The sequence below is a fragment of the Rhinolophus sinicus genome, linkage group LG09 (genome assembly GCF_036562045.2).
Source record: "Rhinolophus sinicus isolate RSC01 linkage group LG09, ASM3656204v1, whole genome shotgun sequence".
Classification (NCBI taxonomy): domain Eukaryota; kingdom Metazoa; phylum Chordata; class Mammalia; order Chiroptera; family Rhinolophidae; genus Rhinolophus; species Rhinolophus sinicus.
In genome coordinates, this window is record NC_133758.1 from 71,141,899 (window position 1) to 71,169,717 (window position 27,819).

At 38.8% G+C, this 27,819-nt stretch overlaps 1 protein-coding gene across 6 annotated transcripts in view; it reads left to right on the forward strand.

Moving 5' to 3' along the window:
* Positions 1 to 27,819, forward strand: part of CCDC146 (coiled-coil domain containing 146) — a 129,868-nt gene that overhangs the window by 74,698 nt on the left and 27,351 nt on the right. For 5 of the 6 annotated variants that reach the window (XM_074340630.1, XM_019744542.2, XM_074340627.1 and 2 more), the window contains 7 exons: positions 5,759 to 5,841; positions 8,980 to 9,189; positions 14,996 to 15,053; positions 16,947 to 17,123; positions 20,439 to 20,512; positions 21,488 to 21,715; positions 23,421 to 23,607. In XM_074340630.1, coding sequence (XP_074196731.1) covers positions 5,759 to 5,841; positions 8,980 to 9,189; positions 14,996 to 15,053; positions 16,947 to 17,123; positions 20,439 to 20,512; positions 21,488 to 21,715; positions 23,421 to 23,607 — 1,017 coding nt within the window. Of the gene's footprint in view, positions 1 to 5,758; positions 5,842 to 6,051; positions 6,280 to 8,979; positions 9,190 to 14,995; positions 15,054 to 16,946; positions 17,124 to 20,438; positions 20,513 to 21,487; positions 21,716 to 23,420; positions 23,608 to 27,819 lie in introns of those variants that run through there. The other variant, XM_019744544.2, reaches the window with a different exon arrangement.

Sequence of the window (27,819 nt, forward strand, 5' to 3'; positions counted from 1 at the left end):
GGTGTAACTAATGATTTAATGCCTAGGGAGAGGTAGAAGAGTAAATATCTGAGTGCACGGGTAGATGAGTTGGTCTTAACCGGGAGGAAGGAAGACTTCAGTTTTGAGATTTGGGGAGAGAAGTTAGGGGTGGGTGTGGGGTAGATAAATGGATCCGTTGATGTGGGGGATGAGTTTAGGTGGCCTAAATTTGTTTGCTGAATGAGGTATATAGGAAACCTAAAGCTTGATAACAACTAAAGGAAAAAGGAGTAATGAACCAGAGTTCAGTCGCATTTGGAAACTACTCCAAATGGCTAATATTTATTTCCAGCAGTGAAAGGGAGAGGGTGAGACAGAGATGAGGATAGTAATGATTTATGCTTTCAAGTTTATGCTACCTCGCAAGGCATGGCAGCTATTTCTTGAGATGTGACCAAACCAGTAGGTAATGTCAGAGAGGCAATAAGAAAAGAGTAGGTTAATGCTCATGGCCACCTTGGTTGCCCTGAAGACACTCACACGAACACCTAATTGTTTCCTCATGCTGACCTTTCACTTGGTAAAAGCTCTTACTAAGCTATTACTTTCCTTGGAATGTCCTAGAATTTCAATTTTTGGAATTTTTTCCGTATTATTAGATGCCATCTATGAATCATGTATTCTTGTTAAACTTTCAGTTCTAGAGTAAATGTTTCCTTCCAGTCTCAAGTACCAACAAGGCAATTCAGTAACACAAGTATCTATTGTGAAATCATATGTTATGAACTTATGACATTATGTCTATCCTTCCACTGTATATACTCTTTGACAATTTAAGATTGGGCTTTATACTCTATTTCTTAGATGCTGCATTTTTAAAACATGACAAACTTGGTACCCAATTGTATCATGCAGTGTGAAAATACAACTATTTTTTTCCACGTTTATGTTTATGAGTGAAGCATTTCATCTACTAGAATTGAGTCTGAAGTTTCCAACCAGGGCTTGACCTGCTTAAAAAGACACAGTTCACATCTCATAGAAATGTCAAATTTTGATGAATATGAACATCCAGATTATGATTTTTATTTTTAAGGAGGATAAATTCCATCTTTCAAAGTTTGGTCTTTTTCTTTTTAAAAGAGATTTTTTTTTATTTTTATTATAGAATTGTACACCTGAAACCTATGTAGCTTTACTAACAATTGTCACCCCAATAAACTTTAATAAAGAAAAAAATATTTTTTTTTTCTGGTAGAGTAGACCAATAAAAGATAGCTTATCATTCCTCTTTCTGAACATCTATGACTTAACATTTTTCAACTTATGTAGACACTACAAAGACATATCAGATGTTTTGCCCTGTCAAGCTTTCTTCACAGCTTCGTAGGCGCCAAAGGCAGTAGGGAGAGTGGTGACAAAAACAGTGAATAGGAAAGGAAACTTCTCCAGGCTTCCTGCTTTTCCTGTGGTCGTAAAAACACGCCAACATGCATCCTTGGCCCACCTGCCAACAAGCTTCAAACTACTGCTGTTTTGGTGATACTCAAATTAGGGAAATTACAGCTGAGTGTTCATTAAGTCTGAGCTAGAATCTGTCTGTATCTGCCAATAGGATCTGATCACAGTAATCCTGATCACTGTAAATCCCTATTGTTTTCAAGCCCAGTAGTTTTCAAGCATATTTTCATAGTCTTCTATTACTAAAAGCAGTACATATGCATTGGAGAAAATTAGAAAATACAGATAAGCAAAAATAAAAATATCAAAGCCATACAGTCTTACTACCCAAAGAATATCATTTTAACATCTTAGTTCTTATCCTTCTAGATCAATACCTTATTGATATTCTCTATTTGATGAAGTATCATCATACTCATTTTTAATTGCTTAAATATGGTTTCCGTTCATGCTTTGAACATATTTATAATAGTTACATGAAGTGTTTGTTAGGTCCAAGATCTGCACCTCTAAAGTAGTTTCTGCTTTGTTCCCGTTCCTTCACATGTCTCATAATTTTTTTGTTGAAAAATGGACATTTTAGATAATTTATTGTAGCAACTCTGGATTCTGATCCTCCCCAGGCTTTTTGTTGTTGCTGTTTGTTTTGACACGGTGGTTCATATGTTTATTTGTTTTGTAACTTGGCTGCACTAATTCTGTGAAGTGTATTTCCCCCAGTGTTCAGCCTCTGACGTGTTTGCTTATATATCCTTCCCTGTTTTTATTTTTAGGCTTGGTTTCTTGGGGATTGCCTGTGTCAACATAGCTTAGTGCTTAGCCACTGATTGGTTAGAGATTGTGTTTAATTAAGCCTGAGGCAGTAACGTTTTCATCCTTTTCGGTTGAGTCTGTATGTAGCTTGGGGACCACCTTTAGAGTTTAGGGACTGTACCTACCTGCTCAGCCTTTAGCTCAGGGACTGATAGCTCAGAAGTACCGTCATCTGGTCACTCCTGCGTTGTCAAAGCTTTGGGCTTTTCCACAGCCTTCTGGACCTCCAGAATCAAGTGTGATTTCAGCAGGGCCCTCTGGCTGTCTCGGACCTCAATTTTTCTGTTAAACTTCTGCTCGTCTGCCTCTACTTGTATCACTAAGCGATTAGCCTACAATTACTAAATATTAACCCCTGTGATATCTATTGTTTTTGACAATGCTCTGGGGCATGGATAGTCTACTCTGTGTTCCCCAAGTGAGCAACGTCAGGCAGGGCTGCAGAGCTGCAAGTCTTCACCCGCTTACTGAGTCCCACCTTGACCAGCAGGAGTTGGGGGGATGGGGTACTCTGATGGTCTTTGGTTGCCCTACCCAGAGTCTCCCTCTAAAGCAGGAGCTTGGGCTGTGGGGATGGGCACCCCTGAACAGTGGCAGCTTCCCACCCAGTGAAGCTCTTTCACAAACAGGGCTGGGAAGCTGGGAGGACGAGTGCAGCAGTTTTCTGGGGCTGCCCTGCCCACCTGAATAGATCCTTGGCAACAGGAAGATGGCAGGGATGGGTTCTTCCACAACATGGAGCTGGGAGTGATGGATACAACTCAGGTTCAAATGCTACAACCTTCCCCTGTTCTTACTGAGTTTCATTAGATTTTGTTGAACAAATGCTGCTCAATTTCTTGCACACACTTAGGTCAGTTTCCAGAGACTTTAAATGGTTGTCTTAGATAATTTTGACCAGTTTAATCAATGCTTCTTTGAGGAAGAGGAATTCATCAAGCTCTTTACACCACCATTCAAGAAGTTCCACCCCCTGTAAGTGGTCTGTAATTATAATTTTACTTCTTTGCTTTAACTTACAGTATAAGAAAATTACAAAATGCCAAATATAGTCATTTACTAACAATAAGACTACCAAGTATAGTTTAGGCCCTCTGTAATTTCTTTTGCGTGTATCTCCTCGATCTGTGAACTACTTTAGGCTCGGGCCTAGGTCACATTTACTTCCGTTTCCATCATGCAGGGCAGCCGTTGGGAGATAATGATCTTTCAGCTTGGAAACAAAACTAGATATGATATGTGTTTTTAAAAATAGAGTCCATGGTTACCTCACCCAGTGGTTTCCCTCCAGTAGCTAGTTTGTTGGCTGGTTACAAGTCTGGCCTTCAGATGGCCTTCAAACTACACACATACGTACACAAATATACTCTTACACTTACCTTCTCATAACATTTCCCAGTAACTTTTCTCCTTTAAGAGTGCCCATATGCAAATCTTTTTTTTTTTTTTAACCTATTAGGCTTTAAAGCCACAGTGTCTGTTGCCTACCCCCTTTTCAGGAACAAGTTAAAATATCTGAGACCTGAAACACATTATATGTTGGCTCAAAAATCCTGAAAGAAAACAGCAACACCAAAATAAATGTGTTTGGTCAAATATCTATAAAATATAACATTAGGTTAACCTACCAACAGCAACTCAACACTTAAAAAGTTACATATAAATTATATTTAAGGTGTCATATGAATACATTTTAAGGTATTTCTTATAGTGAGAAGTGGAAGCTCCTCAAAGGTCTTAAGAATCATGTTCACCATATTTTAGCCACATGTTAAAAATAAGGGTTGTGGGGATTGGAACTCAGGCCTGGTATCAGCTTGTAGGGCCCTCGTGAAAGATCCCAAATACGTTCACAAAGAAGAGATGGTTCTATAGGGCATTTACCAATGTTTTTCTACCCTGATTTGAGTAGAGAGGCAATGGAACCCCACTGTGTAGACTCAGACCTTTGCACTTTATCAGTTACATTCATTCATTCTCAGCAAATATTTGCCAAGCACCTACCTTGTGCTTGAGGACCCAATGACTGAGGAGAGAGTGAAGAGCAAGGTAATCTGGGCCCTTTCCTCATGCTGTTTATTTATTGGTTGGGGTGTAACATATTTTTAAATCATATAAACATATTACTGCAGATTGTAGGATATTATGGAAAACAGCTCTTCAGGTGTTGGTGATGTATGTGGATATCTATCTTAGATTTAGAAGTCAGAGAAGGCCTTCTCATGGATTGATAGCTAAGCTGAGGTATGAAGAAAGAGTTGGAGTGAAGTGGGGGTAAAGCGAGGAATGGCTGATGCAGAGGCCCTGGGGAAGGAAAGAGATTCATACTTTTATGGAAATCAAACACAGCCAGGGCAGCTGGAGCACCACGAGCTTGAAGCAGGTGTTGTGAAAGAGGCTGGGAAGGTGGCTGGGTCATACAGGACCTTAAGGGTCATTTCAAGGATCTTAAATTCTATTCCACTTGAATAGTTTTAAACACCCAGCATAACAAGACCTTGTTTGATTTTTAAAAAGATCTCCATGGGAAGTAGATAGATGGGGGCGCTGAGTGGAAACTGGTGGGGAGGGGAGGAAGTGGAGGTTTGTAGTAACTGACGGACATGGGACTTAGATAAGTGGGATCAGGGAAGGTAGAGGAAAACGGATAGATTCGACCAATATTTTGGAAGTAAGGACAACAGGGCATGGAAAAACAAATCTTTTCTTTAATTCTATGTTTCAATACTATGTCACTAACAGTTCAGTTAAAGTCAAACCTAATACAAATGCCCACTGCATTGTGGGGAAACCTTAGTGTTTAATGTTGTGTTATGATAAGTAGTTATGATTAACTCTTATCAACTAACTCAGAGAGTAAATCAAAAGTTCTTTTACCGGAAATGAAAAAGAAATAAATAATATTGCTCTATGTACCAGATAAATGTTCATGCTTCTTTGACAGCAGAGGCAGAGGTTTCTTAATACAGGAAAGTGAGCATGGATTTTTGGAGCTGGACCATTTAGGTTCCCATCCTGACTGCCTTTAAATAGCTCTGTAACTTGGAACAATTTACTTAACTTTTCTAAACTTTAGTTTAATGGAGATAATACCTACTTCGCAAAACATTTTTGAGAATGAAATAACTGTTACACAACACTTGCTCATAATAGAGGCCCTAATAATTATTAGTTCTCTCAACATACAAATAATCATCCTAGTAATGTACACTATTCAGGTTGTTTGCGAAACCTAGAAATACGTTTTTTAGAATGGGAGGATTCTAACTCAATTCGTTCTCTCAATTTAGAGATGGAGAAATCAGTCTTCATCTAGAGAGGTAAAGGACTTCCCAGGAACACAGAGCTTCCTGGAGACAGAATAGAACTTGAGCTGTTTTTTCCAAACACTCACCATCTTTCTAACATACCGTATTGCCTCATATGTTTCCTTTCTAATGTCCAACTGAAAGCTATCCATCCGTATATCCATGTTTCCTCTGCTGAAAGCACAAAGAAGGTGACCTTGTGTTCTCTTTGCCAGCTACACGCCATGGGAAAACTTCCTGGAACCAGAATGGCAGAGTTAAAAGCCAAGTATACCTTGCTGCATGATACCGTTAGGAGGTATGCCATTTACCCATGTGGTGACATCTTTGATCGTATGTATATTTCTTGCTGTGATAGGACCTGTCCTATTTTGCATTCCCCCCAAAAGCAGACCCTGAGGCAAGGATTTGAGGTCAAGTAATTTGAGAAGTGATACCAGAGATTATCGTGAGAGAGTGGGGAAGTGAGACAGGGAAGGGAGGAATCCATCTGGTGATGTGCTGGTCTTCAGGTTAACACTGGGCAACTGGGGCTTAGTCTCACTGAGGACCCTCTGTGTGACTGTATAGACCATACCTCAGAATGCTCCTGCTGAAGGGTGAGGAAACTGGGGTATTGATTAAGGTTTGCTCCTAGAGAGAGGAGCTCCCAGCATGTTTAGTTTGCCCTTTGAAAAGCCAAGTGAGCTCCTACGGCCAGAGAAAGTGCTGAGGCAGAAGCACACAGGTGCTGTTGGTATGTATTAGAATGGGCCAGCGGATTTTGGTGGGAGGGACCCTGACACTACCTGCTACAGGACATGCCAGTAGGATTCTCTCCTCCCCACCTCTCTTCACCCCACCACTCAGAGGTCCAGTTTCTACAACAACGCCAGCCTGCATTTGATTTCGGTCTCGGTGTCTCCCCTCTTCCTCCTACGCCGGGCCACTCACCCTAGCCCAGCCCCAGGCAGCAGCAGGTCAGAATAGGCTTCCACAGAAGAATTCAACAAGGTTTCCTGAGTCCCCACTATCAGCCATTGGGAATCAAGGAGGAAGGAGCGTGAAGAAAGAAGGAGAAATCCTTTTCTGCTGCTACTCCTTACTGCACCCACACTTCTCTCTTCCTTTCCCCCACCTCCTGCATCATAGCCTTGTATGTTGTCTTCATCCAAAACCAAGGAGAGACAACAATGGACCGAAACTCCATCCTGCCATTCCACAGCCATCCTCTCTCCCAGTCTCCTACCATTACCCCTATTTCTTTCCTTGCAGTCATTTGGCTACTTTGGGGATGGGAACAAGTGTGAATGATGAGGAGAAGAGCAGAACTGCATCCCTTGCACCCTTCATTCTCCCCACCCCCTACTAACTCAGCTCCACTGAGGTTCCTAACCCTCCAGAGCCTTCAGCTTTGGTTCCTCCTCCTCCTCAGCCCCAAGCTAAGTCCTGAACTTCATCCTTAATGGAGACTCCATTTTCCACAAGTGGTCCTGCCTGCTGCTGCGTGCACATAGTTCTCAAGACTCAGGAACTTAGAAGATTCAGATGGAAAGTGTGGAGTAATCTTTTCCAGCAAACTTCACACTGCTTAACTGGAGAAAAGTCGATGCAGTTCTCAGGGCATCCCTCCAAACCTCTTTGCAGATACAAGGAACACTGTAACATTTCTTGCTCTCTGGATTGCTCTCATCTAGAGCCCTTGTGGCGTGCCGGTGTGGCTTCCTCCTTGCCTGACCCATGGCTCAGTTCCCGGGGCCCCAGTGACAGCAATATAGGACCAAGGCTATGGTGTTACTTCTTCCTACTTCCCTACTGTGTTGCAAAACTATTACTCTCTTTCTGCTACCCACATTTTACCTCCTCTTAAGTCCTTAGTTCCCTCTTTTGTCATTACAAACACTTGCTCCCACTGCCTGATGGTTGGGAAAGGCACAATGAAGTAGATTCTTTGCTCTGGCTGCTGGGCCTGTAGCAGGGTGCATATAGGCTGGAAATGCTGAACTGAAACTGAATGAGTTTTCCATGAAAACTATTGTAAGAGTAGTTAAATTTTCTACTGCTGACACTATATGTACGTAAATTACAATTGGTTCTGGCTGGAACCCTAACCACCTTGTCCACCTCTTTTCTGGGGGGAAACAGGCTCTGTGGCCCTCGACAATACCTTACTATTCCACAGTTGAAGACTCATGTTAAGAAGACGGGATAACTTTGGATTTACAAAGTATATTAGCATATAAGGAAATTGAATTGTAAGAAATAATTCCATCTTTCATTAATGGAAATTACATGTGTAATCATTATAGCTGTTGTTGTTTCTATTTGGTACCTAACATAATGCGTGGAATATATTATGTCCCAATAAATGTTCCTCTGGATGCTATTGAGCAAATGACATATTAAAGCCTGGGAAAATGGGTGGAGCTGGTAGTTTCAGTTGAGACAGTTTTGATCAAGTCATTAGGCATCTCTGCAAATGAGCTGAAACCTGAAGATTTCTCCTGGTGAGGAAAAGTGGTGGGGAGCATGCCCCAAAAGAGAGTGGTGGCTTTAAGACAGGAAATGGCCAGGGTCCTACTTCTGAATAGGAAAAGCAGCTAATGTGAGGCAGTTGGGTTTCTAAAGATGAATCAAATCTGCTGGTAAGGCTGGAGCTGATGCTGGCCAGCAGCATAAATGACTGAGTTCTAGAAGGTCCTGGAGATTCCATTGAGTCTAATTTCTATGTCCATTCAAATCTGCTTCTAGCCAGATGCTTAACCCTTCTCCCTGGATAGGGGCAAGACCACACAATAAATACAACTGGGGTTGTAGGAGTCCCCTCTACTGTGACAGTGAAGTCCAGCTCTAGTCAGGCACTGAATTTAAGATCAGAAATCTGTAAATTAATTTATGTCCATCATTTTATAGGGGAATTTTTCTTCCTAGTTTCCTAGCAAAGTGTCATTAGAAAACTGTCTGTACTCTCTTAGTTCACTAAGGAGGAAAAGATTTTTCCCACAATCAGGTCAGAAGAATTCAAGAATCAGAGAGCCAGCGTTGCTGGGGCAGCGGAAGGGAGGACCCTTCTCCTTATTATTGCTCCCACCCCTGGAAGTCATGATTGTTCTTCAAAGTCAGGTGCAAATATCGCAGTCCCATCTAACTTAATGCTTTCTCTGTTATCTCCCACCATTTTGATCTAGACCCTAGTGGAAGCACTTGTCACCGGGTACTCCAGTTACCTATTTACGTCTGCCTCCCTCTGCTAGATCGTGAGCTCCACTCGCCTCTACTATCTAGCACAATACTTGGCACAAAAGTGTCACTGAATTTAATTCAATCCAGGAATGGAAGGAACGAGAAGCAGTGTAGACATGCTCTTTCCCTCCTCGTTAGACCCCCACAAGAGCTACTAAGGGGATTGGAGGTGTGCACTTCTCATTATGTGAATCTCTGTTTTCATAAAACCCAGCACACAGGAGTCAGAGGTCCAGTTGCTCCAGAATGCTAAGTGTTTCACTGAGCAAATCCAACAGCAGCAGTTTCACCTGCAGCAAGCCGATAATTTTCCAGAGGCATTCTCCACCGAGGTCTCTAAAATGAGAGAACAGCTTCTCAAGTATCAAAATGAATACGATGCAGTGAAGGAAAGAGAGTTCCACAATCAGTACAGACTGAACAGGTGAGTACACAGTTCTCTCAGCACACTGAAGACACATGCAAGCCACTCTGTGTCCACATAAACACAATTAGAAAAATTAGACTAAATTAGGAAGGAACTTTAGGTATATGTGATTAGCAACATTAAGATTACAAGCCTAGAACTTTCCTTGATTCCCTAGAACAGGCAGTCCCTGAACAATAACATTACACAACTTCTAGAAAAGCGCTCAGGTGACAGGGAGACACTCTCAGGAAAAGGAGTTCCCTGCTGTGTTTTCCGGATGTCAGGAAAGCCAAGTGCCCTGGGAGCTGCAGCCAGAGAACACACCCCACAGAACAAGGGCTTGGCACACACTCTTGCCCTCTGTGGGCCTGACAGTGGCCCCTTATCCTTTTTGCAGCACGAGATTACGTGACTGCATGGCCCCACGTGCACTTTCCGAACAAGCCTACTTGAGCTGAGGGTCACATCTATTCTTCTAATACGGGAATGCGGACCACACATTCAAATTTCTTCTCTTATTACTAAACTATTCCTTAGGATCAAAGAAGAAAGTTACATCCTTTTGGAAGACACATTTACTTATCCAAATCTAGAGGAGGTCATTCAGTGAACTAACGTAGAAATGTATTGCTAGAAGGGCAAATGTTATTTCCAAAATCTCTAATATTTCTCTTGTGAGTAACAAGTCAGTGGAAGAGTTTGTTCAGCAAATCACACTATTTAGATTGAATTTCGAAAAGATTGCTATCCGGGTTTTGTGCTGTGATGTGCGTGTGCTATGCCTGGGTACTGGAGAGAAAGCCAAACCATCTCTCCTAAAATTTGTTACCATCTAAAGTGGCAGAACTTTCTCTGACTATTTTTAAGAGTAGATAGATTTCTGACCAAGTGAATATAATTCAGTCCTGCTGAGAGATAAGCAAACAACTTGAGTGACTTCCTGGGGACCTTACAGGTCCTGGGTTTGGAATCTTCTCTTTGGGGCCTATTTTTTCAGCTGGAAGTTGAGGAAGGCTAGCTTACTCAGAGTTATACTCAGAGGAAAAAAGTCAGAGCTCTCTTTTGTCCTTCAATCAAAACTTGTTTCAGACTCGCTGGTGAGAGCTATAAAAAGAAAGCCTAGCTATTTCTGTGCACTGTAAGCACTCTTTCAGTTGAGAAAATAATGAAATTAAAACAATTGGTAGTTGTTCATTAGTATTGAAAATATGAATGCTTGACATTTCCATGAAAGGGTAAGAGGAACATAAGTCAGTTGATATTTAAATTGTTTCAAATTTCCAAGTATTCCTGCCAAGAGGAAAAAAACAACAAACAACAACCAGAACTCTTGCCTTTTGAGTGTAGACAGGCAAATTGTCCATTGAGTTACTTGGGATAAGCAGGGGACAGTGCCTAGTGACCTATCGGGAGCAAGAACATTCAAAATGCACATTTGCAGAAATGTTTAGTGTGTCTTCTTTTGGGATTTGTAATGCAAGATACTTTAGTTTGAGAAAATTCCCTTCCATTCGCAAATATTAACCGCTCCAGAACTAATAAACTTATTTTCATAAAAATAATGGTGATGCCAAAAGAAATATCAGGATGTGTATTTCATTGGCTTAACATATTTAGTATTATCTGGTACAGAAACAAATTCACCCAACACTCTCTCCCCAGGAAAGAAGCAGATAGTTCTATCCCCACATAAAAATAAAGAAGCTAAGCCAGTGAGAGAAGACTATTCATCCAAATATACAGATGATATTTTTCACATTGTCACAACAAACTCTCATTTTATTCAGGGTCTAAATAATAGAAGCCCAAATAACTTCTGAATCACTGGCAACAACTAAGAATAATACATTGTTCAAATACTCTATAGAGAAAGGATTTCACTCTATAATTTGGTTGATTTTCACATGTTTTCACAGAATATAAATTCTTTAATAAATGCTAATGGTAAGAATAATTATGTGGTCAGTTAATAATTAAATCTGTTGCAATACATAGTTTCAGTTTGGGGATTAATATTTATTGATGATCTTTTGATAAATATGCAGTTCAGGAAAGAATATGTACTTAAATAAGTTAAATGAACACGTTATAAATAAATAATAAAGTGATTAAATAACTACTGTTGAGAATTTATTTTTGAAACAAAGTAGAAGTCATGGTCTTTCTGAAAACTTTTTCTGAAAAGATTATCCAACATTCTTTCCAACATTTACCTTGCCTTCAGTTTATCTTTTTTTGACTATTCTGTTTTCTAGTAATTCCTAAGGTTTGGACAGCAAATAAACTGTCTTTCATGCTAAATCTGATGCACTCTGACAAGTGTAGGTCAGCTGGGGAGAAAAGGCCATTTGTCATGCGGGGCATCAGGCAGGGTCTCAGCTCCTGCTCCCCACATAAGAACGCAGGACATGGTGAGGCCAAAAAAGAACACCCACGGAGCCACAGACAGGGGAGTCATATGACTATATTCTCGCTGGCGACTGGGTTGGAGACATAAGAAGCAGGAACCACATGATCTGCAATCCACACGCCATTTGCTTTTCTCTGGCAACCAACCAACCCCACGTGCTAGCTGCAATCCGCTCTTGCCAGCCACCATCCTCTTGCCAGCCCCCATTTTCTGCTAGCGTAGCCATGGCAGTTATATTAGTGGCCAATGGCTCACTGGTTATAGCTGATGGCCAACTGGCCACAGCTGATGGCCATCCAATCACAGTTGATGGCCATTTACTACCTGAGCCAGCCCCTTTCCACGTGAGGCCGAGAGCCTGGAAACTGCACTCTTGGCTCTGTCTCCACACCATTGTTAACACTGCCTGTCACGGATGTGGATGTGGAGAGTGGGGACGCTCATGCTGCCCATTTGCAGGACTGTCCGAACGTCATCCTGGCCTTAGGGACTGTGTACTCTCCCATAGCTGGTCGCTGGCTACCTGTTGGTGCTCACCCAGAGTTTAGTAGTTGTTTTCCATCCTTAATCCAATACTGACAGCAACGTTGGGACCAAGAAACAAACAGATCCAGTAAAGAAGGGAACAGAAATTATTTTAGTAATGCATCAGGAATTTCAGAAAGTTAGAATATGATAGAGGGGGATACGAGTCGTCAGGATTAGCAGTAAGGAAAAACTCACAGTTGGAACAGATTTTACCTTCTAAACTTAGAAAACAAAAACAAAAAAATGTCCTGCCCCACCAGTGACAACCAAGAACAGAACCAGCTTAGAACAGGTTTTGCAGAGTGTGGTCCTTGTAACTGAAAGAGAAGCACCTGAAATACTTGTTTAAACGGTAGCTCCAACCCTAAAACTAATGATTTCTTTCTAAGCCTTCCCGCCCAAGATGACATTTGAATTTTTTACGAGCTTCCAATGTGATCCTGATTCACATCAGAGTTTGAGAACAGTTGATCTCAAAGTGGTTCTCAGCCCTGACTGCATGTGAGAGGCACCCGAGTCTTCTTTGAGTGATCACTCAGTCTGTGCTTAAACACCTCCAGTCACAGGGCTTCACAGCCTCCCCACAGCAGCCAGGCCAGCTTTGGACAGCCTGACTCTTAGATGGTTATTGCTTGTGTTGATTCAGAAATCTATCTTCTTGCAACTTCAGCCCATTCAGGCTGGTTCTACTCCTGATGGCAAATAATGCCTCTTGCACATGGCAGCATACAGGGTTTCCTGCTCTGTCTCTTCACCCACAAGTCCTTAAAACCAAAAACCTTTGATGACATGGTTTTAGTTAAGACTCTCTTGCTGCAGAAAAGAAATGAATCCTGAGGAGCTTTGACATTGAAGCACGCCTTAGTTGGGAAAGCTGAAAATGTGAGACAGATTTAAATGTTAATGTCAGTTTAAAAGGTTAAGAGTTAATATATATCAAAAGGCACAAAATTTCTTTTTAATCCCTGTAATGCCATGCAAAAATGAGAATCCCAAAGGAGAAAAAAAGACAATGCATAAAGTTGTTTATTACATTATTATTTATAAGTGTGAAAAACTGAAAGCAATCCACATTCTAAGAAATAGTGGAATGATTAAATAATGTGTTCCAGAGGCACTTGATACTGAAAAGCGCTCTGGAGTCAGATAGGACTGGGTTTGAATGTCAGTTCAGGATGGACTGTGTGACTTTGGAAAAGATGCTAACTCCTCATTTTTTCATTTGTACAGTGAAGATATCAATACTTACTTACCAAGATTCTGAAGTTTAGAAAAGATACATGGACCTGGCATATAGTAGATTCAGTAAAAGATAGATAATATTTGGGATTATTTTATTATGGTACATCCATTCACTAGCTATTGAAACTAGCTATTAAATTATTCTGTTTTGCAATTGGGAAACCATTTTAACTACATGTTGGGTAAAAATACATTCAACCACATATACAAAATTGATATAATTTTATTAAAAGTTACTGAAAGAAATATAATATGAATATATCAATGAAAAATATTCTATTGGGAAGATATGAAATAATATTAAAGATGTTAAAAGGAAAATAAAAATGATAAACTGGTGTGATGGGGTGGGATTGTGAATGATATACAGTTGATCCTTCAACAACATGGTGGGGTAGAAACACTAACCCATCACACAGTCAAAAATCTGCATATAACTTTTGACTCCCCAAAAACTTAACTACTATGGCCTACTGTTGACCAAAAGCCTTACATAACATAAACAGTCAATAAACACATATTTTGTATGATTTATTTATATATCTCTTATATACTCTATTCTTACAATAAGGTAAGCTAGAGGGAAAAATGTTATTAAGAAAATCATTAGGAAGAGAAAATACATTTACAGTATTCATTGGAAAAAATCTGCATATAAGTGGACCCATGCAGTTCAAATGTGTTGTTCAAGGGTCAACTGTATTTCTCTATACATGGAAAACTATACATTTTTAAAGGGAAAAAGTTAATCGGTGTTTCTTAATAAAAATGAGAAAAAAGCATAATAGAGATATAATTAGTTAGAACTGCCCTAAAGAATTGGCCATTTTATGTTTGTTTAAAGAAAATATCATTTTATATTTATTTAAAGAAAAGATTATAAATCTTGACTTGTGGGAGAACGTCTTGTCACCATTTTGAAACTCAGGAACACTCAACTTGCTTTTACAACCCAAAGAAGGTAGCACACTACCGCCCCCTGGTGGCAGCATAGGTGATATGTAGGGTCAATAGCCGGGAAGTAAGATGATGTCAAATTATATGCAAGCTCTCAAAGCAAAGGCTTTGTGTTCAAAGCTCTGAAAAAGTCAGCTTCAGCCTGTGGCCTAACAACTAACCTATATTAAATTCCACGTGGCACATATTTATTACACTAACCTTAATTTACATTACTGCAAATAAAATTTCATAAAGTTAAAACCTGGTGTGCATGCATCTTTAGTTACATGTTCGCAGACCTGCTGGCTGGTGGGATCTGCTTATTTGATGGACCCAGTGGAAGCTGTAGCAATTAGCTAGGCAAACACTAGTTCACTGCACATAATACAAAGAAGAAAAGGCCCAGAGTCTGCCTGGAAGGAGCCAGAGTCTAGGTGGGAGGTTGGGCTCCCAGGCAGTTGTAATGTGATGAGATAACTGCTCTATTGGGTGTGTGTACACGGTGATGTGGGAGGACTGGAGAGGAAGCACCTAAATGGGCCCTTGGGAGTCACTGAAGCCATCATAAAGAATGGACACTGGGACTGGCAAACAAGCAGAGGAAGTACATTTTTGAGAAGAGAAAAAGAGAAACTTACCACTGCAGAAATTGCAACCCCTTTCTACTTTGTCAAAACTTATTTAATTTAATTTTTTTTGCAGCTTAATGGAAGAAAAAAGCCTCATAATAAAGGAATTTGAGAAGATACCTAAGCCAGGAGTAAGTCTTAGAAAGTCTAGAGTTTGTTAAATATAGCTGGATTCAAACATCCCTTTTGATAAATATTAATTTGTCACAACAACCATACCCTGAAACATTGGAAAGATCTAAGAGTCTTAACTATGGACAATGCTGAAAGGAATATCTGTATAAGTTTTGGGGTAAACATAGGTGGTGCCTATTATAGATTTTAGCTATTTGGCACCTAATTTAGACTGTTCAGTTGGACAATATCTACTTTGTTTCCAGAAGAAAAAAATGATTCTATGGTTGGTACTTAAAAACATTATTTTTCTATAGCTATTACCCTCATAGTTTCCTCAACAGCTTATTACAAGAAATTTTTATAAAGAAGACGTATCACTTATCTATTCCTGCACAGCAAACCACGCCAAAATTTAGTGGCTTAAAACAACCATTTTTTTTATTTTTCACAGTTCTGAATTCTGGTCTAAGTTGGCTCAGTTGGGGCTAAGTGGTCTAGGACGGCTTCGTTCATATGTCAGCCAGCTGGCAGGCTAGTTAGTCTAAGATCACATGTCACTAGTTAGTCACATAATGGTGGAAGGGTTTCCAGCCTTAAGAAGAGACAAGCAGCCTTAACAGAGGGCAAACTCCAACATGCAAGGACTTTTCAAGCCTCTGCTTAAATCATTTCTGGAATGTTTCATTGGTCAAAGCAACTCCAATGGGCAAGTCTAAAATCAAGGGGTAGAGAAATAGGCCCTAGCACTTAATGGGAAGAATGACAAAGACATACAGGAATGGATGGAGTTTGTGTCCACTTTTTGCAATCTCTTATACAAAGTAAATAGAAAGAACATCACACTTTACATTGCTTCCACCTCCTAAATAGTTTTATTTCAAAAGCGTGTTGTTGCTGTTTTAATTCCAAGGTACAAAAACCTGTTTAGCATAGAGTAAAATATGTATGTATGTGTATATATGTATATACATATAATATATGTACATATATAATTATTATACAGTATATATAATATATACTGTTATATAAGGATACCTAACCACTATTTACAACACAGATTTTTATGGGAAAAAAGCATTTTGAATTTTAGTTCAAGATCATAGGATCACCAATTTTACCCTCTCACAGCAGCAGTGGAGGAGGGAGGTATGCAAAAAGCCGGGAAACAGACTAAATGGATCCATTTACTCAGTCATTAGTAACGTGTAGACTTTCTGAGTATAAAAAGGCTTCTCTTCCATAAGTCAAACACTCCCCAAATAATCAGTCATGGGAAACAAAAATGTGTTATGAGTCTGCTGTGAAAGGTATTCGGGGGAGAATGTATACGAAATGAGAGATGTAATATCAATAAGAAAGTGGGAGATTAAGGAGTGCAAAGGTATTTGGGTATTCCAAAACAAACTCCCTAATCTCATGTCTGACTCAGGTTAACCATAAGCCAGATGCTCAAAGGTTAATTGCATCTGATTTTGTCAAATCACAAAGCTATTAAAAAATAGTCTGGAATTTTTCACTAATGCTTTTGATATGAAATAGCAATTAACTCAGAAAAGAAAGCATTTAAAATACAGGAGGACAGAAAAGAGAACTGGTAAAAAAAATAGTACGAGTATGAATTTAATGTAAAAAATAACACATGTAATACAATTGTCATGCCTTTATTGAAAATGTCAGATATTATACATTGTATTTAACTTGGTAAGAAAACATTCAGGAAGATCAAAACAGATATAATTAAAATGGTGAGTAAAATTATTTTTACTTTGATTTTTAGGTAGACAGATGTTTATATATCTGAAAGCAACCCCAGTGCACATATAACCTGTGCACTGGGGTTGCTTTCAGATATATAAACATCTGTCTTCAGGCTCTACATAACCTGATCATTTTCATGACTTTTAAAGGAAATGGAGAAGAAAATGAGAATATTGAAAGAAAGCACCGAAGAATTACGTAAGGAAATAATGCAGAAGAAAATAGAAATTAAAAATTTACGGGAAGACTTAACATCTAAGCAAAAGCAATTACTAAAGGAGCAGAAAGAACTGGAAGAATTGTTGGAACATCAGGTCAACCTAAAGGTGAGCTATGAGAGTTCAGAAATACTCGAGTGTGCCTGCATGGACATAAAAACGTATGGGCGTGAAGTTGTCAAGTTTGACTGCAAGTTTGACCCATAGCCCATGTTGGTGCTTCCTCCCCAGTCCTCCCACAACACTGTACACACACCCATTAGGGCAGTTATCCCATCACGTTATCATCACACAAACTGAAACGTTCAGCATTGTGATTGATCCAGTCAAACTAAACCTGGACTCTGGGAATTCACAAAAGACTTTAGAGTGCTCGGTAATATCATTGCAATTGGGAGCCTCGGCCCAAGGAGAAGCCTCTCTAGACTTCACCAAGCATTTTTCAGTATTGTAAATGAGTGTCAAAAACACAGCATCTTCTGTGAAGAGCAACCAAATTGACTAATCTCTTCTGCATATTTGTATTACTTTATCCTTGTCTGTTTGCTTCACCTCCACTTCCCTCTCACCAGGAAAGTGATGGGAGGCCTGCATTTATGTCGAAGATAATTTAAATTTATTTTTGAAAAATGTATAACTCTTAAAACTATTTTTAATTATATATTTTTTCAATACAGTTGACATTCAATATTGTTTTATATTAGTTTCAGGTGTACAGCATAGTGGTTAGACGTTTATATAATGTATGCAATGACCCTCCTTATTAGTCTAGTGCCCACCTGGCACTATACATACTTGTTGCAACATTATTGACTATATTCTCATGCTGTACTTCCCATCCCCGGGACTATTTTGTAACTACCAATTTGTATTTCTTAATCCTTTCACCTTTCTCGCCCAGCCTCCCAACCCCTCTCCCCTCTGGTAACCCTCAGTTTATTCTTTGTATCTATGTGTCTGCTTCTCTTTTGTTAGTTCATTTATTTTGGTTTTTAGATTCCACATGTAAGTGAGATCACATGGCATTTGTCTATCTCTGTCTAACTTATTTCACTTAACATAATATCTTCTAGGTCCATCCATGTTGTCGCAAATGGTAAGATTTAATTCTTTTTATGACTGAGTAATATACCATTGTATATGTGTACCACTTCCTTATATAGTGGTCTAATTATGTGCACTTGAGTTGCTTTCATATCATAGCTATAGTAAATAGAGGTGCAGTGAACATAGGAGTGGATATGTCTTTTCGAATTAGTATTTTGGATTTCTTCGGATAAATACCCTGGGTGGAATTGCAGCTCATAAGGTAGTTTTATTTTCAATTTTTTGCGGAAACTCCATACTGTTTTCCATAGTGGCTGCACCAATTTGCAATCCCACCAACAGTGCGTGAGGGTTCCCTTTTCTCCACATCCTGGCCAACACTTGTTGTTTATTGATTTACGGATGATGGGCATCCTGACAGGTATGAGGTGATACCTCATTGTGGTTTTGATATGTATTTCCTGATGATTAGTATAGAGCATCTTTTCACATGTCTATTGGCCATCTGTATGTCCTCTTTGGAGAAATGTCTCTTCAGGGTCTCTGCCCATTTTTTAATGGGATTGTTTGTTTTCTTGGTGTTAAGTTGTATGATGTGTTTATATGTTGTGGATATTAACCCCTTACCAGATGTATCATTGACAAATATCTTCTCCCATTCAGTAGGCTGTCTTTTTGTTTCTTTTTGTTTTATTTATTTTTTATATTAGTTTCAGGTTTACAAAATAACATACTGATTAAACATTTATGCCCCTCACCAAATGATAACCCCCCGAAGTCTACTACCCCTCTGACATCATATATAGCCATTACAATACGATTGACTATATTCCCTATGATGTACTTTTCATCCTGTAACTATTTACACACACACACACACACACACACACACACACACACACACATATTTAATTATCGTTGACATTCAATACTTCAGCTTCAGGTGAACAGCGCAGCAGTCAGGCATCTACATAATCTATGAAGTGATCCACCCGATAAGTCCAGTACCCGCTTGGCACCCTACATTCTCTTTACAACATTATTGATTCTATTCCCCATAGTATATTTCACATCCCTGTGACTATTTTGTGACTATTAATTTGTACTTTCTAATCACTTCACCTTTCTCCCTCATTTTTAAATGGTATTGTTTGTTTTCTTGGTGTTAAGTTGTATGAGATTTTATATATTTTGGATATTAACCTCTTATCAGATGTATCATTGGCAAATACCTTCTCCCATTCAGTAGGATGCTTTTTGTTTTGTTAATGGTTTCCTTTGGTGTGAAAAAACTTTTTAGTTTGATGAAGTCTCATATGTTTATTTTTTCTTTTGTTTCTCTTACATGAGGAGACAGATCCAAAATAAATTATAAAAGTGATGTTACTGCTGATGTTTTCTTCTAGGAGTTTTATGGTTTCAGGTCTTACATTTAAGTCTTTACTCCATTTTGAGTTTATTCTTGTGTATGGTATAGGAAGGTGGTCTAGTTCATTTTCCACACATATCTGTCCAGTTTTCCCAACACCACTTATTGAGTAGACTGTCTTTACCCCACTGTATATTCTTGCCTCCCTTGTCATAGATTAAATGACCACATAGGCATGGCTTTATTTCTGGGTTCTCTATTCTGTTCCATTGACTTATGTGTCTGTGCTTATGCCAGAACCATGCTGTTTTAATTACTATAGGTTTGTAGTATAGTTTGATATCAGATAGTGTAATATCTTCATCATTGTTCTTCTTTCTCAAGATTTCTGGGGCTATTCGGGGTCTTTTGTGGTTCCATATAAATTTTAGGGTAATTTGTTCTAGTTCTGTGAAAAATGCCATTGGTATTTTAATAGGGATTACATTGAATCTATAGATTGCTTTGGCCAATACGGACATTTTAAAGATGTTAATTTTTCCTGTCCATGAATATGGTGTATATTTCCATTTATTTGTATCTGCATCAATTCCTTCCTTCAGTGTCTTATAATTTTCCAAGTGTAAATTTATTCCTAGGGATTTTTTTTGATGCAACTGTAAATGGAATGGTTTAATTAAAGTTGATTGGGGTGACAATTGTTAGTAAAATTACATAGGTTTCAGGTGTATAATTCTGTAACACATCATCTATATATAACACATTGTGTGTTCACCACCCAGAGAACTTGTAATGGAATTGTTTTCTTAATTTTGTTATTGGTGTATAAGAAGGTCATTGTGAATATTAAATGGAATAATTAAAGCACCCTATATAGTGCAGAACAGATAATAACAAGTCTACATATTGTAATTCCTTTTTCTCTCCTATTTAATTTGCTTAACTTAAATGCTCTTGTCCAAGATTACATAATTGAACATGATTTCATTTCTTCCTTTCTTTACTAGGATGAAGTGGTCCACCATCAAACCATTCCTGTACAAATTGGAAAAGAGATAGAAAAAATAACCCGCAAAAAAGTGTATGATTTAATATTTTTATTTTTAATCCCTCCCAGCCCACTCTGTCTGTGTGTTCACTAAAATACAATGTTAACCATCTGAACAGATCAAATTACTATTATAATTTTAGAAATCTCTGCATTTGTTCCTGTCTAGGTTGTGTATGTCAAGCTCATTAAAAGAAAGTAGTGCAACATATTGCTGTCATTCATAACACTTGTTCATGTCTTAAACTTGGGACAATATTCTCTTTCCAACTTATAAATCATATCTTTATGGAGAACTCCAATTGACTTTAACAGAGCTGGGCAAGGAATAAGTTACTTAAATTGTGTAGAGTTTCATGGTCTAGAAGTGTATATCAGCCTGCCAGAAGCCTGAAGTCCAAATGATAAGAACCCTTTGCCACCTATTCACCTGTGTAACACCCCCCCACCCCCCAAAAACAGTCAGAGTAGATTTGGAGGCAGACACCACTGAGGAAATTTTCAAGGTTTAGGGGAACCAGCAAAAGATAAAGATCAGTGAAGACACAAAAATTCTGGAGAGATAATGTGATTGCTCTGGTGACTGATCTTAAAAGAAGCAGGCATGGTAATGACTGTAAAAGTCAAGCAACCATCACCAAAGTTGAGAAATTCAGGTCAGTTCAGGGAGGCTGGTAGGGATGAAGGTAGAATCCAGGAGATGGTAGCCATGGGGATCTGAGAGTAAGTGGGTAGGCCAGACAAATCCCTGCCTGAACGGCACTCAGTGGAAATACCCTTTAATCCCACTCATCTGTGGTCTTTACCCCACTTCTGAGATCATTTGATTTATGACTTCTATAACCTCATCAGGAAGCAAAAATAGGTAAAAGACAGCATGAGCTCAAAATAAGACAAAGGGGTGTGTGTGTGTGTGTGTGTGTGTGTGTGTGTGTGTGTGTATACACATATATAAGTATGTATCTGTACATACATATGTGTGTATGTGTGTGTGTGTATCCCTCACAGAGAAATGGAAAAGAAAAAAGTTGTCTTGGAATCTGAACTCAAAGAACTAAATGACTCCCTAAAGAAAGTTGAAACCAAAATTCATGCTTTAATGGAAGAGAAGGAGGATGTAATGAAGGAAGTTGAAGGCAAAAGAGCCTTACTTGAAGTCAAAGAACGAGAATATAACCAATTGGTCAAGCTATTGGAATTAGCCAGAGAGAATGAAGCAACTTCACTAACTGAAAGGTTAGTTATGTGTGTGTCTGTCATCTAAATTTTTCTTCAATTTGTATTTGAGTATTTAAAACATCACCTCAAACAGATATGTTTCTATAGAATTATTCAATAAATATTTTTACAGAATTTTAAATCAATTTTTACCATTAATAATAAAACATGCTCCTATATCATCTTTTCTTACCGCCGAATAGTATTCCACTGTGTATATATACCACAACTTCTTTATCCATTCATCTATCGAAGGACATTTTGGTTGTTTCCATGTCTTGGCCACCGTAAACAAAGCTGCAATGAACATTGGAGCACACGTGTCTTTATCTCTAAATGTTTTCAGATTTTTTGGGTAGATACCCAGGAGAGGGATTGCTGGGTCATATGGCAATTCTATTTGTAATTTTTTGAGGAACCTCCACACTGCCTTCCATAGAGGCTGCACCAGTCTGCATTCCCACCAACAGTGTATGAGGGTTCCTTTTTCTCCACAGCTTCTCCAACACTTGTTACTATTTGTCTTGTTGATGATAGCCATTCTGACTGGGGTGAGGTGATATCTCATTGTGGTTTTGATTTGCATTTCTCTGATGATTAGTGACGTTGAGCATTTTTTCATATGTCTATTTGCCATTTGTATGTCCTCTTTGGAGAAATGTCTCTTCAGGTCCTCTGCCCATTTTTCAATTGGGTTGTTTGTTTTTTTGTTGTTGAGTTGCATGAGTTCCTTGTATATTCTGGATATTAGGCCCTTATCGGAGACACTGTTTGCAAAAATCTTCTCCCATTTGGTGGTAAGAAAAGATGATATAGGAACATTTGTGACAACATGGATGGATCTTGAGAGAGTAATGCTGAGCGAAATAAGTCAGACAGAAAAAGCAGAGAACCATGTGATTTCACTGATATGTGGTATATAAACCAAAAACAACAAAAGAACAAGACAAACAAATGAGAAACAGAAACTCATAGACACAGACAATAGTTTAGTGGTTACCAGAGGGTACGGGGGGGTGGAGGGTGGGGGTGGGAGATGAAGGTAAGGGGGATCAAATATATGGTGATGGAAGGAGAACTGACTCTGGGTGATGAACACACAATGGGATTTATAGATGAGGTAATACAGAATTGTACACCTGAAATCTATGTAATTTAACTAACAATTGTCACCCCAATAAATTTAATTAAAAAAAAATAATAATAAAACATGCGTTATTAAATGAAGCATTTAAAAGTATTGTTTTCTATGTTTACTTATTGTTTTCCTCAACTTCCTGTGACCAAATCATAAGGACACAATCTGTTATACTTTGTAAGTTTCTGAAGTATGCCTCTGGAAAATTGTGTCACTGGAGCATGTTGTAGGTGAGGGACTTTTTCCTACAAATGAATGGTATTTCTGAGGTAATTGTGACTTTTTCCCAATGGGAGTAATTTGGTGATGCCCCTCAGAGAGTGTTACTTTCCAATTTTAAGTAAAATTTCAGGGAAATTGGGATCTCTGTTTCTGCCAGTCTGCTATTGCATTTGCAGTTTTTATAAAACTGGCTCTAAATGATACCAACCTGCAAAAAAACCAAAATGCTTTTGGCATTATTTCCAATTTGATTCTAACATGAGAATTGTTCTGCATTTACATGCTGAGCTTGCTGTCTTAAAAAACATGAAGAGGAGCTGATGACTAATTGCTTTTATTTTCTTCTTTCTTTACCCGGAACAGAGGAATTTTGGATCTCAATTTACGAAACTGTCTCATTGACAAACAGAACTACCATGATGAACTTTCTCGTAAGCAAAGAGAGAAAGAACGAGATTTTCGAAATTTAAAAAAGATGGAGCTGCTCTTGAAAGTGTCCTGGGACGCACTCACTCAAACTCAAGCACTACATCAAAGGCTTCTGTTAGAGGTGCGTGCTGCACACCACTATCTGATTTCTGACTCTGTGCTGTCTTTTTGAAGTAAAAATATTTTAAGTTGTTTTTACTATCAACAGGGAAAGAAGAGGAAAAGAAAAAGAACAGAGAAAAAGTAATTTTAAAATGCATTGAACCTATGATAGAGCCTATAATCCTATAATGTTTTTCGATCTCTACTTGCTATCCCAAGATTAGAGAAATGTCTTGTTTGGATCTGGCATCAGCCTGGCCAGTGCAAGCAGTTGGGCCACCCAGCTCCGAAAGAGCTAACGGGGTCCCTACAGGGTAGAACCAAGATAATCACCATCTTTACCAGTTGAAATTGATCCAGAATGTTGTCATTGTAGACATACATCAGTCAGGGATGAGATCAAATTATGTAAATATAAAGTCGGTCTGTACCTCCAACTAGCTAAGGGCTATTGGAACCCAAGATTCAGGCTATCTGGCCCTTTCTGCACAGTATCAGAGGAGTACTCCAGCCAGAGAATGCTCAAGATAGCTGTTACTTCCTTATTCCTCTGTGCTCCCAAGTGAGGGCATTTGGTCCTGTTGCCTCTGATTCTCTCCTCTCTCAGGGGCACTCCTTGTGCTAACTGTCCAAGCACCAAAAGGCCATGGATCCTTGAGACGCATCCTTGTTCTGGACTTTGGCCAGTGCTTCCTTCGGGGAAAAAGAGATCAATCTGGGTGTATAGAAGAGATGAAGCATCTGGGTGTATAGAAACAATACCCATTCTCCTCAGAATTGTCATGCTCCATGACTTTATGGAGATTCATGACCTCAGAAATTTAAGCAGAAGTTTCCGGCTGTGATAGACACTTCTTTTTTGTTGTTGTTTAAATAGACTTTTTTTTTTTTTTTAATTGGGGAATATTGGGGAACAGTGTGTTTCTCCAGGGCCCATCAGCTCCAAGTCGTTGTCCTTCGATCTAATTGTGGAAGGCGCAGCTCATCTCCAAGTCCAGTCGCCGTTTTCAATCTTGAGTTGCAGGGGGCGCAGCCCACTATCCCATGCGGGAATTGAACCAGCAACCTTGTTGTTGAGAGCTGGTGCTCTAACCAACTGAGCCATCCGGCCACCCTGTGGTAGACAGTTCTGATCCTAATCTATGCCTACTCCTCCTCTCCTTCTGGGCCCATGGAAAATGTATACTTCTGTGTACCCTGTGCTGTTGAGCAGGTCATATAACTAGTTCTGGCCAATGGATTGTATGCAGAAGTGACACGTGTTACTTCTATCCTGGAGCATCTAATTGCCAGTGTGGGACCCTCTGGCTCTTTTTCCTCCTCCTGTGGCAATTGTGGAAGTATATGATGATATGGAAGTGCTGCAAAATGGAATCAGCCAGGAATGCTGAGTCAACAGTGGCCCTGGAGAAGCGTCTTGACTGTTCCAGGCTTTGTCAGAGCCAGACATAAACTGTCTTGGAAGAGCCATGATAGTTGGCGGTTGTTTATTTCTATAGCATAACCTAGCATCCTGACTAAGAGGCCAACCTTGAGCAAGGTGTGAAAATAATTTGGTAGGGTTATGAGCAATACAAATGAGAAGGTCTTGGCCTTCCTGTCAGATGGCATTCATGGATCTTTTTGTTTTTTCTGTCTCAATGGGGAGAATGTGCTTTTTACACTTTTGCTAAACAAATAGAACAGCTATTTATCTTTCTCTTAATATATTTCTTACAGTTCCAGCAAGTAGATTGGTTATTTTACTACTGTGAAATCTCTTTAATTCTAGAAATGCTTTTTGCCTTAAAAGTTTACTTTGTCTGATATTAGTACCCCAATAGTTACACTAGCTTTTTGTGGTTAGATTTTGCCTGGTATTCCTTTTTTCATTCATTTACTTTCATTCTTTTCTGCATATTTATTTAGATGTGTTTTTCATATGCAGTATATACTTTTTAAATATCTGGTCTGAAATTTCTGCCTTTTAATTCTTGTATTTAGTCCAAAAATATTTAATGTAATTAATCATACTCTCAGATAATAATATCTTGGGCTTATGCACAACATATGACTATTGTTTCTTTTTGTCCCATCTGTTTTATGTTCCATTTTTGCTCCTGTCTTTCTCTCATTTGGATTAAGCACAAAGATGAATTGTTCTATTTCCATTTTCTATTTTTTTCCCCCTCATTTTTTGATATGTGTTAGTTTTACATTCTCTGTCCATTTTTTGGGTGGCTACTCTAAAGATTACAACATTCATCCTTGACTTCTTAGAGCCCAGTATAAATTAATACTTTTATTACTTCCCAGACAATGCTAGAAACTTTGAAAATTTTAACTCTGTTTAACTTTGCAACTCTTATTCCCTCAAAGATATTTTTTAATCCAACTTTTCAAGTTATTCTGTTTAGAAGTATTGGTTTACTATAAGCCGTTCCATCTGCCCAAAGCCTGCGCTACAGACATTTCACCTTAACCACAATGAGATTTACAGTAAATGACAGGTATAATATCTGTCCCGAGTATTGATGGGCACCTAAATGTGTTCAGTAGGAGGCTCTTAAAACCAGCAAGTGTTACTTGTATTGATAAAACAATCCCTGTTTAATGGTCAAATAACCATAAGTAAGATTTCTTTAAACAATAATAGGATAAAAATTATCATTAACTTTAATTTTGGTGATTCCAGTAGTAAGTAAAGTTAATTTTGTTAAACATGTTTTTAATGCTGAATCAACAAAACGTTCCCCTTAAAAATGAAAACCTAAATACTAGAAGCAGTTAAGATAATTTGTCACTTAGAGAATTACCTTTTACTGATCTCAAAAACAGCTATACATTGATAAAAGTCACAAGATTTGATCTAAAAGATGACACACTAAACAAAATTAAGTTTGTCTCCATTAGAAAATCTAAATTAAGTAAAATAGAAGGGATATATCAACATAATATAACATGTAATTCTGCTATTTCTACTTCCAGTTAAAATGTAATATATTGCGATGGGCCACGGTTTCTGCCATAGTAGCCAGAAAAAAATTGGATAAACTAAAAGTCATGTATTTTTAAAAGACATAAGAGAGTTGTGGGAAGTAAATTGCTTCAAGACCAAAGCACTTCCTAGGTGAACAGAGCTGGGCAGCCTTTTTTTCTCCCTGAGGCGTTCACCAAGGCTAAGCATGGGCAGGTAGAAAATGGACCTGCCATAGAGAGAGAGACTTCACTAGGGTTAGGCAAAATTAGCAGAGCTTTTAATGTACAAGTGGGTTAGCATGACAAATTAAAACGTGGATGATTTCTTAATCAAATACATCATACTCTCAAATAATAATATTACACATTACACTACACCTCTGCATTTAATCATGGCTCCTTTTAACTTCCATTTAACAGAAATCAAAGCCCTTATCTATACTTCACTACAGTCCCCTCAGTGCTTCTGGGGGCTTTGCTGTGATATTCACCATTATGGTTTAAGAGTTGGAATGTTACAAGTCTGAAAGCTTATTCTCTTTCTAAACAAAACCACGCCCAAGATTGTGACAACAAAAGCCTCTAAGCAAATGAATATGACACTTTCTGTTTGGTATGTGTCAAGTGAAGTACCGTGCAGATTACCAGTCCCAAGAGAGCAGAACCCCATCCACCACTTAGCAGTCCCAGGGAGGAGGCTCATTGCATCTTGGTGTTGGAGTTACCAAGGAAAACATAACACTGTCAAGTGCTGGATGGACCAACACTTTACTTACATAGAGAAGAGACAGAGCCAGATCGACTTCCGTAGTGGACATTGGTCCCCTGTGGCCAGAGGGTCTCTCCTGGCAGCCAGCTCAGAGTGATTGGCCTATGCTCCCTCCTGTTCTGACACAATTGAAAGAACCCTGACTCTTCTCCTGTGGAGTGTGCAATACTGAAAGCTGGGGGTGTGCCTGAGGGCCATGGATATACATGCTTAGGAGAAACAAAGGAACACTGTTGTGCTTGAAACAAGGAAAGATATTCCCGCACAAGGTGATAAGCCTGGTACAGGCTGTATGGACTCTTTATTTCTTGGTAAGGAACTATTCCAGGCCCAAAGCCCATTGGTATGCGGCCAAGTGGTGGTGGAAAGACTGCACACAGGAAACTGCCTTTCGCAACAGTACAATTTTCCTTTATTTGTATTAATAGTTTTCTAAAAATTTTCTCGTTCTTTGCTCTAATTTAGAAGTGATTCTGCATTTTCCCCTATTCCTGACTCATTTCC